The sequence below is a fragment of the Phocoena sinus genome, chromosome X, assembly GCF_008692025.1.
Source record: "Phocoena sinus isolate mPhoSin1 chromosome X, mPhoSin1.pri, whole genome shotgun sequence".
Lineage (NCBI taxonomy): Eukaryota > Metazoa > Chordata > Mammalia > Artiodactyla > Phocoenidae > Phocoena > Phocoena sinus.
The window spans coordinates 127,162,332-127,181,365 of NC_045784.1; the positions used below are offsets into that span (position 1 = coordinate 127,162,332).

At 41.2% G+C, this 19,034-nt stretch overlaps 1 protein-coding gene across 6 annotated transcripts in view; it reads left to right on the forward strand.

Annotated features, from left to right (window-relative positions):
- The window catches only part of MTM1 (myotubularin 1), a 98,071-nt gene that overhangs the window by 70,691 nt on the left and 8,346 nt on the right, over positions 1–19,034 (forward strand). For all 6 annotated transcript variants that reach the window (XM_032620379.1, XM_032620382.1, XM_032620383.1 and 3 more), the window contains 6 exons: positions 3,594–3,782; positions 7,500–7,685; positions 10,770–10,976; positions 12,051–12,143; positions 12,754–12,867; positions 17,931–18,107. In XM_032620379.1, coding sequence (XP_032476270.1) covers positions 3,594–3,782; positions 7,500–7,685; positions 10,770–10,976; positions 12,051–12,143; positions 12,754–12,867; positions 17,931–18,107 — 966 coding nt within the window. The remainder of the gene's footprint in view (positions 1–3,593; positions 3,783–7,499; positions 7,686–10,769; positions 10,977–12,050; positions 12,144–12,753; positions 12,868–17,930; positions 18,108–19,034) is intronic.

A 19,034-nucleotide genomic window follows, 5' to 3' on the forward strand; every position in this document is an offset into this window, starting at 1 on the left:
TCTGTTCACTCCTTCATTCAATTAATATTTATTGAACATCTACTGTGTGTGTGTGCGCGCGCATGTGTGTGTGTGTGTGTGAATTTCACGGGATTGGGGGTAGGAGGGGAAATGAAACAACTGAACCCAGCCCATGTGCTCAGGCTGCCGTCTTGATCCAGTTGTTCCCCCTGTTCTGAGTGAATGGGAGCCCACCGTAGAGCAAATAGAAAGCTTAGCTTTTTACTTAGCCATTTTATTGATCCTTCTTACTTTGTGATGGCCAATTTGCATTTATTTTTCCTTAAAAAAAACTAAGGCTAAGCTCTCCATCACTTCTCTATCTTTCATAGATTACCATGCTTAATAATATCTAATAATAGGGCTTCCCTGGTGGCGCAGTGGTTGAGAGTCCGCCTGCCGACGCAGGGGACACGGGCTCGTGCCCCGGTCCGGGAAGATCCCACATGCCGCGGAGCGGCTGCGCCCGTGAGCCATGGCCGCTGAGCCTGCGCGTCCGGAGCCTGTGCTCCGCAACGGGAGAGGCCACAACAGTGAGAGGCCTGCGTACCGAAAAAAAATATATACATAATATCTAATAATAGATAATGTACTCTTTGTGATATACCTTCTAATCACCTGACTCTTGACTATAACCCAGGAAATGTATTTGCTTTTGATATGAAATCATTAATATTTGATATTCAGTTCTTTTTTTAAAAAAAAAACATATAAAGGTACAAAAAGCATTGATGAGAAAGCAGTCTTGTTATGTTATCCATAAATAAGATGCAGAGTATTATAAAATATCACTGAATAACAAAATGATCCACATGCATTAGTGTTCCCATTAATGGATACATACTCCTTTGTTCTCAAACAGGTTGGTCTTAATGTTATCGAATTCTTTAACATATAAGTAATACATATTTATTTTAGACATTTATAAAAATACTGGTAAGGCTAAAGGAGACTGCCACCTAGTGAGAACCACGGTTATGTGCTTCCAGACTTCCTTCTATGCATACATATTTTTATTTGGAAAAAAGAAAATTATTCTGTGGTTTATGTCTCAATCTGCTTTTTCTACACCGATGACTGTCTGTTTCATGTGCCGGTGTGTAGATGTACTGTATAGATTGACAGAAAACTGTCAGTCAGTTTTCTATTCCTATTATAAACAGTGCTGTGATAAACATCTTTTAGTGGCTAAATATTTGTGTACATCCTTAATTATTTATGGCTTCTACATATTAACTTCAAAAAGAATAGCCTGATATAGTAGCATATACTTTAAAAGCACTCACGGTAGTTGATGTTGTGATATTTGCATTACTTGTACCTGGTCATCTATATGGCAAGCATCCTTTTTATAAAGGTAGTTGAGATCCCAAAAGAAAAAGCAGGTAAGAGGTGAAACAACTCGTAAGAATAGCATTTCTTAACATGGCCTGGTGATTCCAGTCTTAAATCTCCCAAGCAGAGAGAAGAAGGGCAGAAGAATGGAGGGCACGCGGGGAACAGGGCCGTTTCTGGCATATGACCTGATTTAAATTTAAAACTTGATGAGGGTCTTTATCAAATAATAACTGTCTTGTATGTGCAGCGATTTGCTCTTTTAAAAGTGATTTCATATTGGGAATTCCCTGGTGGTCAAGTGGTTATGACTCCACGCTTTCACTGCCGAGGGCCTAGGTTCCAGCCCTGTGTTGGGGAACTAAGATCCCACAAGCTGCCCAGTGCGGTCCCTCCAAAAAAGAGTGGGGACTTCCCTGGTGGCGCAGTGGTTAAGAATCTGCCTGCCAATGCAGGGGACACTGGTTCGATCCCTGGTCCGGGAAGATCCCACATGCCGTGGAGCAACTAAGCCTGTGTGCCACAACTACTGAGCCAGCGCTCTAGAGCCTGCAAGCCACAACTACTGAGCCCGTGTGCCACAAATACTGAAGCCCACATGCCACAACTACTGAAGCCCGCACGCCTCCACTGCTGAAGCCCACATGCCCAGAGCCTGTGCTCCGCAACAAGAGAAACCACCGCAGTGAGAAGCCTGTGCACTGCAATGAAGAGTAGCCCCCGCTCGCCACAACTAGAGAAAGCCTGCGTGCAGCAACGAAAACCCAACACAGCCATAAATAACTAAATAAATAGATAGATAAAATTTTTTAAAAAGAGCGATCTTATATCAAATCAACATGTTGTAGACCTTAAATTTACATAGTGTTATAGGTCAAGTATATGTCAATAAACCTAAAAAAAATTAAAAATACATAGATACTTAAAAGCGATCTCACGTCTTTTCCCTCTTGGAGGCAAAGCCATAGGAGGTGGGCAGGGCAAGTCTCACCTCCATGTTGTAGGTTAGAAAGTGGAGGTTGAGGGAGGCCAGCACTTGTGCCCAGGCCTCCCAGTCCTGAGCCTTTGGAGTCTTAGTTGGGGGCCACAGTGGTGTTTTGACTGGGCCCTGGCAGGCACAGAGACTAAATTGAATGAGTATTCGTTCGTATTATCATATCATCTTTGCTCACTGACGTGTTGTCATTATTATACACAGTGATCGTTACGAACATCATTGCTCGTCATTTGCCATAGTGGGGAGGTGACTTCAAAGACGACAGTGTACTTGGCCTTGTATTAAGTGAGCTCGAACACTTGTGCTTCTGGGGTTGTGTCTGCTTTTCATGGGTTTTCGTACACTGTGCTGGGTACATGCGTTCTCCATTCATCCTCCCAGCAGTGTCATGCTGTCTCGTGGCTCCGCATTTGATGAAAGAGGGAAAGGACGCTACAGAGGCTGTGAACTCAGCCACCACACTTACCTTCCAGCTTCTGTTAGTTTTATTTTATTTTTCTCTTCTAACAGCTTTATTGAGATAGAATTCATCTATGAAACCATTCATTCATTGAAAGTGGACAGTTCTGTAGCTTTTGCTGTATTACAGTTTTAGCTTCCTTTTGCAGGTCTTGTTTCTCAGGCGCTATGAACTGAGAGACCAGGTAGCAAGTGTGCTGGGCTTGTGTGTAAAATTGGAGAAGGTTGATTCTGAGTAAAGGCTCAGAGCTCTCCCAGGAGGCGGGTGTCCAAGCTTCATCGTGGAGACTCTGGCAGCTCTTTGGCGGTCCTGAGATCCTGTTTGCTTCCTTTGGGTTTTCAAGCCCCTGTGTTGGATTCTAGAGTTGAGAGTGTTGGGAAAATGACCTGCAGGTGTGAGGTACCAGGGGTGGTTTTCTTTACCTCTCACCTTTTGCTAAAGCTGTTTCTGGATGATGACAAATCCAGTGCAAGCTACAGGACTGAAATAAAATATCTGAAGCTTTCTGTTTCCTTTAAGTGATATAACTATTTTTAGGTAAGCATTTAATGTTTTTAGATGTGGTGCGAATTAAGAAAAGACTAGTAAAGCAACTGGTTATTCTCATTGGCTCTGAATAGTCATCATCGTTAAATGTGTGCTTCTGGGCACACGTGGAAATGGCAGGTGAACAAGCATCCCGTTTCAGCAAAATGAGATTCACTTCATCATGATTGTTAGTGCTCTCTTTTTTTTTATAGTTTTAATTGTTTTGACATTTGGTTCTTTCTCGATAGCTTAAAATTTCTGAACCAACCGTAGGTGCTGTCATGGATTCATCCAGAAAACAAGACGGTCATCATGCGTTGTAGTCAGCCTCTTGTTGGTATGAGTGGTAAACGAAATAAAGATGATGAGAAATATCTCGACGTCATCAGGGAGACGAATAGACAAGTTAACAAACTCACAATCTATGATGCTAGACCCAATGTAAATGCAGTGGCCAACAAGGTAAGTATATTTAATGACATGGTAGAAACTTGCCTTACGTACAGTGTGCAGTGTTTTACACGAAGGTTGTTGCCATGGCGTATCAACATGTGGGTTTAAATTAAACTTCGCTTAGAGAGGAAAACAAGTTCACTGAAGGTAGAAAGTAGTTTTAATCACAAAACATATCTTAAAAGTTGAATACATTAAAGCCAAATGAAAATAAGCTTTAGGTAAAGTAGAAGTCTAGAGCTGTAGTGAACTTGGGAAAGAGAATCTCTTTGGAGCCCTTTAGGCTATTGACAGTCATTCTCAGTGTGTACACTAGTGAGGCATCTGTGAGGATTGTGGGAAGCTGTAATTGTTAAAATCCTAAATTTGTAGCTTTATCTAAGCGTTCTCTTCACCATACTCAGAAACGTGTGTTCTCATTTATATGAAACAATCCAAGAAATGAGTAGATCCGTGTATGTGAGTTTTACAGTTATACACATAATGGTAATATTTTCACAAAGAACTCTGTCTCAAGGGTCGTCTTGGCCTTCTTAAGTAGAGTGTGCAGACTGCCCCTAAAGTTGAATGACAAGGCAGTGTTGCCTGCAGGACTCCTCAGCAGATGCTCAAGGTGGAAGGCTGTTTGCCCCTGCACTACAGGGCCCAAGATTCAGAAATACCTTTGACATTCAGTTTAACCTTTGTGTTCTGTTTTTTTTTTTCCCTTTCCCTCTCCCATTGCCAGCTGTCACTTATGAGTATTCACAGTGGGCCTGCCCCATTCCACCTTTCAGATGTATGGCTTCTTGTCAGATGTAGGCTTAAATTTCATCATCTTGAATATTTTGCTTATCCCAAGGTCATTTATCTGGCATCTTCAATTATTCAGAGCACAAGACAAGAACCTGAAAGCAAAACAAGTCCTCAAGCAGCTCAGATAGATTCAGTAGCTTCCTAAATGGACCCTGTGATGTCTGTCTACACAGGCGTGTGTGTGGGGCTCCACTCATAATCATTTGCACACAAATTGTGCACCTTACACATTTACTTTTGGACCCGGTATTTGTTACTGGAGTTGGTTTTGTTTTACATGACGAAAATGATATTGAAATTATTTATAAAGCAATCAGGTAGTGAAATCGATAAATAGGTTAGGAAATGTAACACAACATTTAGGAAATTAAGTCTAAATATGAATATCTTGTTGTATTATCCTTACCTTTACATTTCTGTTCCTGCTATCCTTCAGGTATAATTCAGAGTTGAATAATGTATAAAATGAAGTATTTCCATGTATACATTTAGCCTGAAACAGATATCATATAACATTAAAATGGGGTATTTAGAAAGAATATTTTAAAATATATAAAATGAATAACTTTATTGTATTAACTCTAAAGCTTATTGTTATAGCAGTAGAATTCTTGAATGCCTTTTTTCACACTCAGGAAATATGCCTGTGTTCCTAGTCCATTTAGGAATGAAGGGAAGGAAAAATTTAAGCAAAAAAACCTAGGCTTGAAAGATCTGTGCATCATTCTCTAAAAAAACACACTCAGGTTCCCCTCCTCCCTCGACTGTGTCTTCCTAGTCATCTGTATCCATAGCAACAGGCTGTGTACGTGGTTGTACTAGGTAACATGGGTGGTTCTTTTTTGTTGAAGAGAACTGAAAAGAAAACTTCAAAACTAATCAGAGATGTGGAATTTGAACTTTTGGGAACTCAGTCTATGTGTGACTAATTGATTTTTACCCTTCTGAATTCTCTCCTCTTTGGACCTAATTGTTCTGCCCTTGTGGCTATTTAGAAATTTACAACCCTGTATGTAACAAGCAACATTGCACCATTTTAAATTAAACAAAAAAACAAACAAAGGAAACCTAGAGGCAGATAAGATCCAGCAGCCTGTGATGAATTAAAGCAGGACTGTGTTAATGTCTGTTTTTGGCAGAAACTTTGGCAATGAATTATTACTTTTTCCTCCTATCATCTTCAGTGATCTATGAAAGAAACTCCAGAGTTAGGAATGTCTTTGAAAATCACTAACTGTTTACAAACCACATGTACAGAGAAACAGGTCACATGTCCGTGGGAGGGTAACGTGTGTCCTCCTGGGAGAGGCTTGCAGATCCAGTTCACAACAGTGACTGCCAGGGGGATAGGTGCACCTCTGTTGTGACCTCTGACGGCAACTGCAAGGTGTTTTTCCCTGAGGTAGGGGTAACCAAGGAGAGGGTAATATGACCCATTTGTGTATGGATTCATTAGCGGATAACTATTTAAAAACAAAGTGAACGTTTATTGTCTACTTACTACTGATGCCGTTTGTAGCAAGCTTTAAAAACACATTTCTGTCTAAATAAAATACAATTTCTTACCTAGAGTCTCTGGAGATCAAGGCCTCTGGCTTGTACATAGGTCTCCAGGTTTGAAGTTCAAGTGGTAGCCTTACTTCTACTGCAGGAAACCTTCTCTGTGACCAACCCTGGAAAAAAAACATAGGATGTATTGGCCCTTCTGTCCCGAGCTACAAGTTTATATTCCTTCAATTGTAAATGAAAAGAGAAGAGGTATTCCATGGCACTGGCAGGCATGTCGCTTGTCTGTCCTTTACCTGCGGGCACTGCCAAGATAGTACAACTTGGCTTTGACTGTTTACTTACCTTTACTGGTGAGTTTACATATTCATATGTTTTTACGATGTTAATTAGCATCCTTCCATTTCAGCTTGCTTTCTTCGAAGGTCCCTGAATAATTTAACTTTTCCTTAAAAGGCCAGAGGCCACATGTTCCATGGCATTTTAAAGCATTAAGCAGAATGCAGCCAGGTTCCTAAACAAAGCCGGAGCGTTTCTTTTTGTCTTCGTGGAAAACGGGCATCTTCACGACCCTGTGAAAGGGAAGTGACGCCCAGCCTAGCGGGTGGATGCTGGTAGGCGCCGCGGCAGGTGGTAGCCATCTCGTCCCCGCTTGAAACCTTTTGTCCCTCCGGGGCCCACCACGTGCAGCACTGTCCTGGTGTTTGCATAGCACACAGACAGTCCTGGGGCACTAGAAAAGGTTCAGGCTGTGAAGTCGGATGACTTAAATTCTGCTGCTTACCTCTGACTTCGGGGGTAGTTAAATAGCATCTCTTCTCATTTTCAAAATGGAGTTAGTAATACCTGTCTTGCAGCATTGCTGTAAGAGTTAGATAAAATTATGTAAAGCAAGAATCACAGTATCTGGGATGTCAGAGGGGCTCATTAAATGGTGGCTGGTGTTAGCTGTTACAGAGCCTGGCTCCTTTTTAATCTTATGAGACCTAGGTAGTATTATCCCCTGTTCTACAGGAGACAGCGTTGAGGCGCAGAGAGGTTAAGTGCCTTGCCCCAGATCACACAGCAAAGAGGGGCTGAAACTGAGCTATCCACCTGGGTCTGTCTGTCTCCAAAGCCTGTCGTTTTCCTCTAGCCCGTCCAGTCCCATGGGAGCCTGTCCCTGAAGAGTACTGTTAAAATCCAATGGAAGACAACGACCATTCAGAACCTGCTCTTGCCTTTCCAGATCCAGAAGAAGAGCTAGTGACTAATGTTGTTGAGGCCTAGCGTCAGATAGGAAGTCAGGTCACATCAATTATTGTATCTAAGTTGCAAGTTTTTAGGTTGAGATTTGGAGGACCAATAACCTTTGAAATATTTGTGTAAGTTACTGAAGAAATAGAAAACCCAACTTACTGTCTTGTGTATCTTATTGTTTCTTAGGCGACAGGAGGAGGATATGAAAGTGATGATGCATATCATAACGCCGAACTTTTCTTCTTAGACATTCATAACATTCATGTCATGCGGGAATCTTTGAAAAAAGTCAAAGACATTGTTTATCCTAACGTGGAAGAATCTCACTGGTTGTCCAGTTTAGAATCTACTCACTGGTTGGAACATATCAAGGCAAGTATATTTTTTTGAAAAAAGATACACATATATAAAAAAGAAAGTAATGGTTTAGTGGATCAGGAAATTTTTTTGATTCCTTAAATTTAAAATAAAAACTGAACAGTGAGAGAGAAGATATTTGTTGTATGTAGCTCTACATTTGACAATTTTGTGTTTCTTTACAATTTGCTTACCTAAATTAAAGATTTCACCATATTATCTCCAGAATATTTTTTAGAGTTTGTATAGAGATGTCACTTTCCAACTCATCAATAGCAAGTAGTTGAGACTTTCACCCAGGTTTATTTAGGAGTAGATAATTTATTATTGAACCATTACTGGGTATGACCCTCAAGAACCTAGAGCAATTGTGTTTATTGAAACTTACCTCAAATGGACTTTGTTTAAAGAATGAGTTTTGTGTTTTTATTATATTCAATCCTTCATCTTGATAGAGGCATCAAAAACCTCCGTTCTTTTAAAAGTACTTGAAGTTGGGACTTCCCTGGTGGCACAGTGGTTAAGAATCTGCCTGCCAGTGCAGGGGACAGAGGTTCGATCCCTGGCCCGGGAAGATCCCACATGCCGTGGAGCAACTAAGCCCATGTGCCACAACTACTGAGCCTGCGTTCTAGAGCCCATGAGTCACAACTACTGAGCCCTTGTGCCACAACTACTGAAGCCTGCACGCCTAGAGCCCATGCTCCGCAACAAGAGAAGCCACTGCAATGAGAAGCCCATGCACCACAACGAAGAGTAGCCCCCGCTCGCTGCAACTAGAGAAAGCCCGTGCGCAGCAACAAAGACCCAACGCAGCCAAAAATAAATAGATAAAATAAATAATAATTTTTTTAAAAAGTACTTGAAGTTATGTGAGGGAACTAACAATTTTAGAAGCCACCATTTAGTTCTATAAACAAACAAAAAGCCAACCTTAAATAGGTGGATTCTGAAGATAGAGTGTTTTCTAGTCAAAATTTATTTTCCGACTTGATAGGAGTTATAATTTTAGTCAGTCTCTCGAACTTTCGTTTTTTTTTTCATAGTTTATCATCCTCAAAAATGAATTGCAAAAAATCTAATTGTGACAACTAAATGTAATATGGTATCGTGGATAGGATTCTGGACTAGAATAAGAGAACATTCGGTAAAAACTAAGGAAATCTGAATAAAGCATGGCCTTCATTAAAAATAAGTTTATTAATAATTTAATAATATATCTATATTGGTTCATAGTTGTGACAGATGTACCATACTATTCTAAGATGTCAATAATAGGGGAAATTGGGTCGAGTATATGGGAACCTTCTGTAGTACCTTTATAACTTTTCTGTAGATTTTGAGAATGGCTCTTCAAGGGCTTTTGTAGACAAAGCAAAAAGATACAGTTTAGGTGGGTTTAAATTTTTTTATTATTATTAATTTATTTTTTGGCTGCTTTGGGTCTTTGTTGCTGCGCGCGGGCTTTCTCTACTTGTGGTGAGCGGGGGCTGCTCTTTGTTGCGGTGCGCGGGCTTCTCATTGCGGTCACTTGTTGCGGAGCACGGGCTGTAGAGCTCACAGGCTTCACTAATTGCAGCGTGTGGGCTCAGTAGTTGTGGCTCACGGGCTTAGTTGCTCCGCGGCATGTGGGATCTTCCTGGACCAGGGCTCGAACCCGTGTCCCCTGCATTGGCAGATGGATTCTTAACCACTGCATAGGTGTGTTTAATTTATTAAAGGAAATAACTACACAGGTCTGAAAAGGTGAATATACTGGTTGGGGGTACCATTCACTCCTCACTTGAGCAAGAAAAGAACCACAGTTATGTGATTGGCTCAAGGTGAGACATGTTAAAAATGGAATGAGGTTTCAGACCCAGACCTTTGGTCATGGAGCCTAACCAGTACAGACTACAACATGGATGAACCTCGAAAACATTATGCTGAGTGAAAGAAGCCAGGCATAAAAGACCAGCTACTGTAGAATTCCATTTCTGTGAAATTTCTAGTAAAGGCAAAACTGTAGAGACAGAAAGCAAATCATTGGTTGTCTGGGGCTGAGGGTGGGAACAGAGATTGGCACCCGGAACTATCTTGGGTAATAGAACTGCTCTGCCACTGGATGGTGGTGATGGTCGCAAAACTATAAATTTATTAAACCATATCGAAGTGTACACTTACAGGTAAATTCTACTGTTTGTAAAGTGTGCTTCTGTAAATACTTAAATCATCAAAAAATGCCATCAGAGCAGTAGCTCTTTGTACGCATACATTTAGTCACTGCTAGGTCTCAGATTTCTACTAGAGGCTGTCAGTTTATCTTTAGGTAAGGATTCTGCAATTTATGAGCCACATAAGAGTTCATATCTTGTCGATTTAAAGGCCAGAAGGTGATTTCCATTGTCTCATGCCTTTAAGGTCTAGACTGGACCTCTTGGGCTGGTGATTTTTCTAATATGATCACTGTTATTGGTTGCATTGTGTCCTCCCAAAGTTTATATGTTGACGTCCTGACCCCCAGTACCTTAGGGTGTGACCTTATTTGCAAATAGGTCACTGCAGGTGTGATTGGTTAAGATGAGGTCTGACTGGAGTAGGGTGGGCCCTTCATTCGATAAGGCTGGTGTCCTTATGAAAAGATTGGAGTTATGCTGCCAGAAGGCAAGGAACTACCAGAAGCTTTGAGATGGGCCTGGATCAGGTCCTTCCCTAGAGCCTTCAGAGGGAGCATGACCCTGCCCACACCTTGATCTTGGACTTCCAGCCTCCAGAACTGGGAGATAATACATTTCTGTCATTTAAGCCACGCAGTCTGTGTGACTTTGTTACGACAGCCCTAGTGAACTCGTACAATCACATATGTGAAAGGAAGCTTGAAATGCAGTTTGGCTTTCGTGTATTTGTCTTGTTTTTTAATACCTACTTGCATTCGAAGGCAGTTTCTTTAGAGGAAAAGCAACAGACCCTGCAGCTTCTGGCCTTCCGTTTTCAGAACTCTTTCTGTTCTAGACGTTAATAGTATTTTAAAACGAACTTTAACTAGGGCTAAAAGCTATAAGTTCAAATTCAAGCAGTCCCTTCCAGCTAGCTACTGACTCGCATGTTTTTCTTTGGCAGCTCGTTTTGACGGGAGCCATCCAGGTCGCAGACAGGGTTTCTTCAGGGAAGAGCTCGGTGGTGGTGCACTGCAGCGACGGATGGGACAGGACTGCCCAGCTGACGTCCCTGGCCATGCTGATGTTGGACAGTTATTACCGGAGCATCGAGGGCTTTGAAATATTGGTCCAAAAAGAATGGATCAGTTTTGGACACAAATTCGCATCTGTAAGTAAACAATAAAGCTAGTTTTTTAAATGTCTGATCACCACCATCTGGGATAAAAAAAAACTATTTGTGAAACCAGTGATTTCCTTTTAAAAAGAAAATCTGAGGAGTGTAATGAAAAACACTGCAGGTTTGAAAATGTGTGACGCCTTTGGTTTAGCCAGTCTTTTCAGGAGACATGTTTGTCCATCTGCACTATTAATAGTTTCGCCTGAAAGTAATACAAAAAGTGTTTAAATTGAAATTGTGCAAAAGAAGGAAGATACTCCTTTCCCAACTAAAATTATAACTATTAGAGCCAAATATTTTGTAGAAATGCTAGACTTTTTGTTGAGGCTTTTACTATTCTCTGATAGACATTTTGAAAACCAAGAGAACCTATTAAAATTCATATTTCCTATTTTCCTAAAGAGCCTATTAAAATTAAATTTCCTATTAAAAGGGTGTCTTGTTTCCAGGCGCCCTTTGAATAAGCATTTTGAACAAGTTCCCCACATGGTTCTCATGAAGAGAATCCATAGACAGTTTCAGAAACACTGCTGTGTAGCCTTGTAGCCTTCATCTAAATTTCACAAGTAGTGTGAATAGCATCGTCAAGTAGAAAGAGTCATTGTTTAGTAAATGCATAAATGGTGAGGTTTTCGTCTTGTTTTTGAGAAAGAACCTTTTTTTTTTAAAGAACTTTTAATTATAATAATCACACCCTTTTGGACATGGTTTCAAGACTTGAGACTTTGGGATTGGTCCCTTAGCAACTGGTAACTTAACTCTACCTGCAGCTGCCCACGACTTGTACAAAATTCCAATCGGATAAAATAGTTGTCACGTTCACATAGCATCATGATGCTTTCTCCGTTTGTATTGATTTATTATAGACGTTTATATACTTAATTTCCATTATTTTGAAACCATACGTTATTTTCTGTATTGCCATGGGGAAAAAATACTATTCACTCTCTGGGAAGCTTGGCGTTTAGAATGCAGACTGCTGAGTTGTGATTGTCACGCTTTGTGAGTTATATGCTTCCTCAGTTTTGTACCCAGAGATTAAAACAAATCATCACTTCCTTTCAGAGAATAGGTCATGGCGATAAAAACCACGCCGACGCTGACCGATCTCCTATTTTTCTCCAGTTTGTTGATTGTGTATGGCAGATGTCAAAACAGGTAAGAGATATTAGGATGAAAATACATCTGACTTAACATTGAAATATTTTGATGTAATATCTGGGATTTGCCTCAGTAACACAGGGTAGGGACAGAGATGCAACAAGTTTGGCCATGTGCAGATAACTGTTGAAGCCGGGTGATGGGTACACGGGGTTCACTTTTTTTATTCTCACTGCTATTTATATTGACTGGGATTTTTCATAATAAAGTTTTAAAATTTTACTGTTTAACTGTACTCTCTCTGCTGGTGGAGGAGCCGCATAATTGACAATAGCAAGTCGTCTTTTCCAGTTCATCCTACACTGGCATTTGTGTATAGGCGAGTCTGCTATCTTAGACTACCGTAAATAATTAAACCCTCCTGTGTGTCCTGTACGCTCAGGAGAGCCCAGAAAATGGGCTTCTTTTCCCTTTTTCCCTCTTTATTCCTTTACTTGACGCTCAGTTAAGCTCTTCAGCCCTGTGCAAAGCACCGACAGGTGAGCTGTAGCACGCCGCAGACCACAGCCTCAGCTGTCCTCCTGGAACATTTATGCACCTTTTTTCGGCTCTATGTGAGATCAGCCCCAAGTTTTCATGCATTGTTTGCTTGTTTGTTTTTGTCTAGTTCCCTACAGCTTTTGAATTCAATGAACGGTTTTTGATTATAATTTTGGATCATCTGTATAGTTGCCGCTTTGGTACTTTCTTATACAACTGTGAATCCGCTCGAGAGAAACAGGTGAGTGTTTAACATCTTTAACATCTTTTTAGCTAAAGACTCACCAAAATGTGTTTAGTCTGCTGTGAAATAACAAAGAATTTGATAGCTTGGTTTGTGGTTAATGCAAAGTTTCTCATTCTGTACCCCAAGCTTGGGCGTTTTCACTTCAACCAGGGGTTATTGAGTGTATGGTGTTTATTTCAGGGGTAAGACATTGACTTTGCTTTCAGGGAGTAGGAATGACTTTTTTGTTGAGGTATAGGTGATTTACAATATTGTATAAGTTTCAGGTGTATAACACAGTGATTCAATAGTTTCATAGATTATACTCCATTTAAAGTTATTACAAAATAACAGCTATATTTCCCTGTGCTACATATCCTTATAGCTTATTTATTTTATACCTAGTAGTTTGTACGTCTTAATCCCCCACCCCTATCTTGCCCCTCCCACCTTCCCTCTCCCCGCTAGTAACCACTAGTTCGTTCTCTATATTGGTGAGTCTGTTTCTGTTTTGTTACATTTACTCACTTTTGCTTTATAGATTCCTCATATAAGTGGACACATACAGTATTTGTCATTCTCTGTCTGACTTATTTCACTTAGTATAATACCCTCCAGGTCCATCCGTGTTGCTGCAAGTGGCATTATTTCATTCTTTAATGGCTGAGTAATATTCCATTGTATATACATAGCACATCTTCTTCTTTTTTTAAAATTTATTTTTATTTTATTTATTTTATTTTTGGCTGCATTGGGTCTTCGTTGCTGCACGCGGGCTTTTCTCTAGTTGTGGTGAGCGGGGGCTACTCTTCATTGCAGTGCACAGGCTTCTCATTGCAGTGGCTTCTCTTGTTGCGGAGCACAGGCTCTAGGTGCGCGGGCTTCAGTAGCTGTGGCACGCGGACTCAGTAGTTGTGGCTCACCGGCTCTAGAGTGCAGGCTCAGTAGTTGTGGTGCACGGGCTTAGTTGCTCCGCGGCATGTGGGATCTTACCGGGCCAGGGATCGAGCCCGTGTCCCCTGCATTGGCAGGTGGATTCTTAACCACTGTGCCACCAGGGAAGCCCCTAGCACATCTTTATCCAGTCATCTGTTGATGGACAGTTAGGTTGCTTCCATATCTTGGCTATTGGAGTAGGAATGGCTGTTAAAGGCATGCAAGGTCACCCTCCCAAAATGCCATAAAAATGTCAATAAGGGAAATTTTTTTTAAAAGGCATAAACCCGCAAGAACAGGGGGAAATAAGGAAGGAGACACAGCACCAAACTTGGAAGCTGGAAACTTAGTAGATAAGTGGGAAATAACTTTACTTGAGAAAAGTGACTCGCAAACCAGCAGTGGGGAAGCCAAGAACCAGGCCACTTTGCATCACAGCAACCCCATATGACTCAGGGGTTCTGGGGCAAGGGTGTACCAGCGTATGGGGCAAAGAGGGAAGGGTAAGATAACCTGAAGGGAAAAAACAAAAAAGATAACCTGAGGGTCTGTTTAGAATGAGCAGGTAGCTTCCCCAGATCACCTCCACTTGTCTCTGGAGTTAAGGACAGAGGTTTCTTCTCGAGAGAGGGTGAGAGTAGGTATCCGGGCTGGGGACCTGAGTGTCCTCAGGGGATGAGGTGAATGGGAAGAGCTGGTCTGTGAGAGACCCAGCCCATGCTGCCTGCTCACTCCCAGCATTCTGGTGGCAGGTCCTTATCTTTCAGGTGAGAGCCTGTTGGCAAGGATGGGGAGAAAATGGAACCCTTGGATGTTGCTAGTGGTATGTACCCAAGAGGAATGAAAACAGGGGTTGAAACAAAAACTTAGACACAGATGTCCATGGCAGCCCTACTCAGAATAGCTAAAAGACGTCAACAACCCCAGTGTCCATCAGCTGATGAATAGATGAACTAAATGTGGTCTAGCCATTCACTGGAATATTATTCAGCCATCAAAAGGAATGATGTTCTGACCCATGCCACAAATGGATGAACCTTGAAAACATGCTCAGTGAAAGGAGGCAGACACAAAAAAGGCACGTATTGTATGATTTCATTTATATGAAACTTCCAGAAAAACAAGTCCATAAAGACAGAAAGCAGATTTGTGGTTGACGGGCTGGAGGGAGGGGAGAATGGGGAGTGACTTCTTAATGTGTACAGGGTTTCCTTTGGGGATGATGAAAATGTCTTAGAACTTCATAGAGGTGGCAGTTGGACAACATTGGGAAAGTACTAAAAGCCAGTGAACTGTAGACTTTAAAATGGTGAATTTTATGGTACGTGAACTACACTTCAGTTTGGGGAAAAAAAAAAAAAAAGAAGGAATCATCTCTAGAGAAACTGACTAGCCCAAGAAGAAGGACCTAAAGATTACCAACAGCTAGGGTTCCCCATGGTGAAGCTCAAGTTGACAAAAGCCTCATGACTTCAGAGCTTACATAATAGCAACAAGCAGGAGGGAAATAAAACAGCTTGGAGAAAATAGTTACCATGTAGGGTGGGGAGAAACCTAGACAGGAAGCTATCAGTTAATAGCCCAAGAAAGATAAGAAAATATTGGTACCATGAAATAATAACAGGATATTATTTAGAAAGAACATTTAGAGACAAGAAAACTTGAAATTAAAAACATGCTATAAGGGACTTCCCTGGTGGTGCAGTGGTTAAGAATCCACCTGCCAATGCAGGGAACACGGGTTTGAGCCCTGGACGGGGAGGATCCCACATGCCGCGGAGCAACTAAGCCCGTGCACCACAACTACTGAAGCCCTTGTGCCTAGAGCCCGTGCTCCGCAACAAGAGAAGCCACCGCAAAGAGAAGCCCATGCACCGCAACGAAGAGTAGCCCCTGCTCACCACAACTAGAGAAAGCCTGCACGCAGCAACGAAGACCCAACGCAGCCAAAAAGAAATTAATTAATTTTAAAAAATGTGCTATCAATAGAAATTTAAAATTCAGCAGAAGAGTTGTAAGATGAGGTTGAAAGTCTCCCAAAAAGTAGGGCATAGAGACAGGTAGGAAATGGAGATAAGAAAACTAGGAGATCAGTTCTGGAGTCCAATATCCAAATCATAGGAGTTCTAGAAAGAGAAAATAGGGAAAGAAGAGCAGGAAATCACCGGAATAATGTGAGACTATTTCCCAGAATTGAGGTGTGTGAGTTTACACACTGAAAGGCCTACCAAGTGCCCAGGCACAGTGGGCAAGAAGAGACCCACAGTAAACCACATCTTTGTGAAGTCTCAGAACACCAGGGAGAAAGGAAAGACCCTTCAGGCTTCCAGAGAGAAGAAGAGTAGGTTATTTGCAAAGAAACAGAAATAAGGAAGACTGAATCCTTCAGCAGCAATATTGGAAAGTAGAAGTCAGCGGAGCATTGCCTTCCGAGTTTTAAAGGAAAATGGTTTCAACCTAGAATCCTCTCGCCACCCAACTGTCAACCAGATGTGAAGTAGACCAAACGTATCCTCAGACACACGTGGCATCAAGAAAGAAGACTGTATGGAGTTCAGGAAGCTAGGAGCTCCAGCACAGAGAGGCCAGAGGGAAGCCTCAGAGGGTGAAACAGAAGAGACTTCCTGAATGAGAGCTGGGTGCATGACGCGGGGGCGGCCAGGGCAGCTCTTTCCTCCCAGGATGCACCTGGGGACTCCGGATGTGCTGAGTGTCCTGATCAGAGTTTTAAAGACATTGGAGGAAGAGTTTGGGGTTGAATGAGTGATAGATGCCAAGAGAAGTAAGCAAGCAGAATAGACAGCTGTTAAGTTAAAGGAAAACAAAAACAGAAATTGTACAGGAAAAGAAATCAGAGTAGAAAAGACATGACTTACCTGGGAATAGCATTTGCTGAGTCATAGCAATCTAAACCCTAAACATGGATCTAACCAGAGCAACGCTGTAAACTGGGGGGTCTGAGGCAGGGTAGAAGGTGTGAGCGCAGCAGGATGGGGAGGAACGTTCTCGCTGTGGCAGTGTCAGCAGTTAATGCCTGTAACTTTATAGTCAACAAGTAGCAAGAAAAGGGTGTTTCTCACGGGGGTGGAGGTAAGTACCAAATAACCAAATCAATTTTAAAAATCAAACACAGTTGCTTGGGGGAGAAAGGTGAGGGACTACTTTTTTCATAACAAACCTTGTCAAGCTGCTTGACTTTAAATCAACTGTGTGTATGTATAAAAATAAAAACAAGCATGCCAATAAACACAAGGCAGTGTAGACTGTGGAATCAGAAAGGGACAAGTGAAGTTTTAGGTGGATCCCAAGGAAGGCAAAATTATGCTGCTATTATTACCGTTCACATTCACGAAACGTGTATGTTCAAAAAATTTCTTCAGTCACTATTTCAAGCTGTTCTTTTCAGCTTCCAGTTTTAGCTTACTGGTCCTTTCTTCTTGACGTCATTACTAGGGAGAGTTTCCAATTCTGCCTTCAGTAATTTTAATATTTGTACTTTTATTTCCCAAGTTTTGATTTTCCTCTACTTAGGATCAAAACGGGTAAAAATCTGTAATTAAAAAACAGTGAAGATGTGAATATCTGTATGAGATGATGGACACCAGACTGAAAACTGAAGATTCAGTGAAGTCAGTTATCCACGTGTTTCAAATATCTGGATACTGGCATGATGCATTAAACATCTGGATGTTTGATTAACATAACGCTTTGTCTAGATGCCTGCTGTCAAGTAGATACAGGTTGAGATTTTGTAGTTCTAACAAACACAAAAATGGAAAAAGTCAGCGAGATCTTATGATAATTTTTCTTGCTGCCGAATTCAAAAGAGCGTACTGCCCATCTGTTCATAAATGTTTTCCCTAGCCAGGAATAGTCTTCTTAGGTCAGTGAGTTGCATTTAATGTTAGAGCATCCTTCCCCTCTCTCTTCAGGCAGAAACAGTGGCTCTCAAGCCATTATCTATGCAAATATTGGGAAGTGGTGCTCGGCACTCCCAGGCGCAGAAGGCTTTTTGAGCTATTACGGGGATAATGTACATGTGTGATTCAAGTTGATGCTCAGCTGTATCGCCGCAACCTGCAAAATGGTTTGTGTACCAGGGTGTGTTTTTACTTAGGCTTTCTACTTTCTCTTTCCTCTAGAAAGTTACAGAAAGAACTGTTTCTTTATGGTCGCTGATAAACAGTAATAAAGACAAATTCAAAAATCCCTTCTACACTAAAGAAATCAATCGAGTTTTATATCCAGTTGCCAGCATGCGTCACTTGGAACTTTGGGTGAATTACTACATTAGATGGAACCCCAGAATCAAGCAACAAGTAAGTGAAGTAGCATTGTGAAATACAGTGATGTCGACTGAGTACTACTTCTGGACTTAAATAATGTTATGTAGTACGTTTTTTATAATTTTTATTTTATTTTAAATTTTTATTGGGGTATAGTTGATCTACAATGTAGTGTTAGTTTCAGGTGTACAGCAAAGTGAATCTGTTATACATATGCCTATAGCCACTCTTTTTAGATTCTTTTCCCACACAGGCCATCACAGAGTACTGAGCAGAGTTCCCTGTGCTATACAGTAGGTCTTTATTAGTTATCTACTTTATATATAGTAGTGTGTCTATGTCACTCCCAGTCTCCCAGTTTATCCCTCCCCCCACCTTTCCCCTTTGGTAACCATAAATTTATTTTCTACATCTGTGACTCCACTTCTGTTTTGTAACTAAGTTCGTTTATACCCTTTTTTAAGATTCCACTTACAAGCTATATCATATGATATTTGTCTTTCTGTGTCTTATTTCACTCAGTATGGACAATCTCTGGGTCCATCCATGTTGCTGCAAATGGCATTATTTTGTTCTTTTTTATGGCTTTTCAAAAATATTACGAAAGGAAAAATAGCAGACTAAAAAAATGACACTTGCTTTTATTTTTATTTTTTTTATTTTTTGAGTCCACTTGGCTCAACTATTTTATTCACTAAGCATCTGTTTTTAATGGGTTTTTTAAACATCTTTATTGGAGTATAATTGCTTTACAATGGTGTGTTAGTTTCTGCTTTATAACAAAGTGAATCAGCTATACGTATACACATATCCCCATATCTCCTCCCTCTTGCGCCTCCCTCCCACCCTCCCTATCCCACCCCTCTAGGTGGTCACAAAGCACCGAGCTGATCTCCCTGTGCTATGCGGCTGCTTCCCACTAGCTGTTTTACATTTGGTAGTGTATATATGTCCATGCCA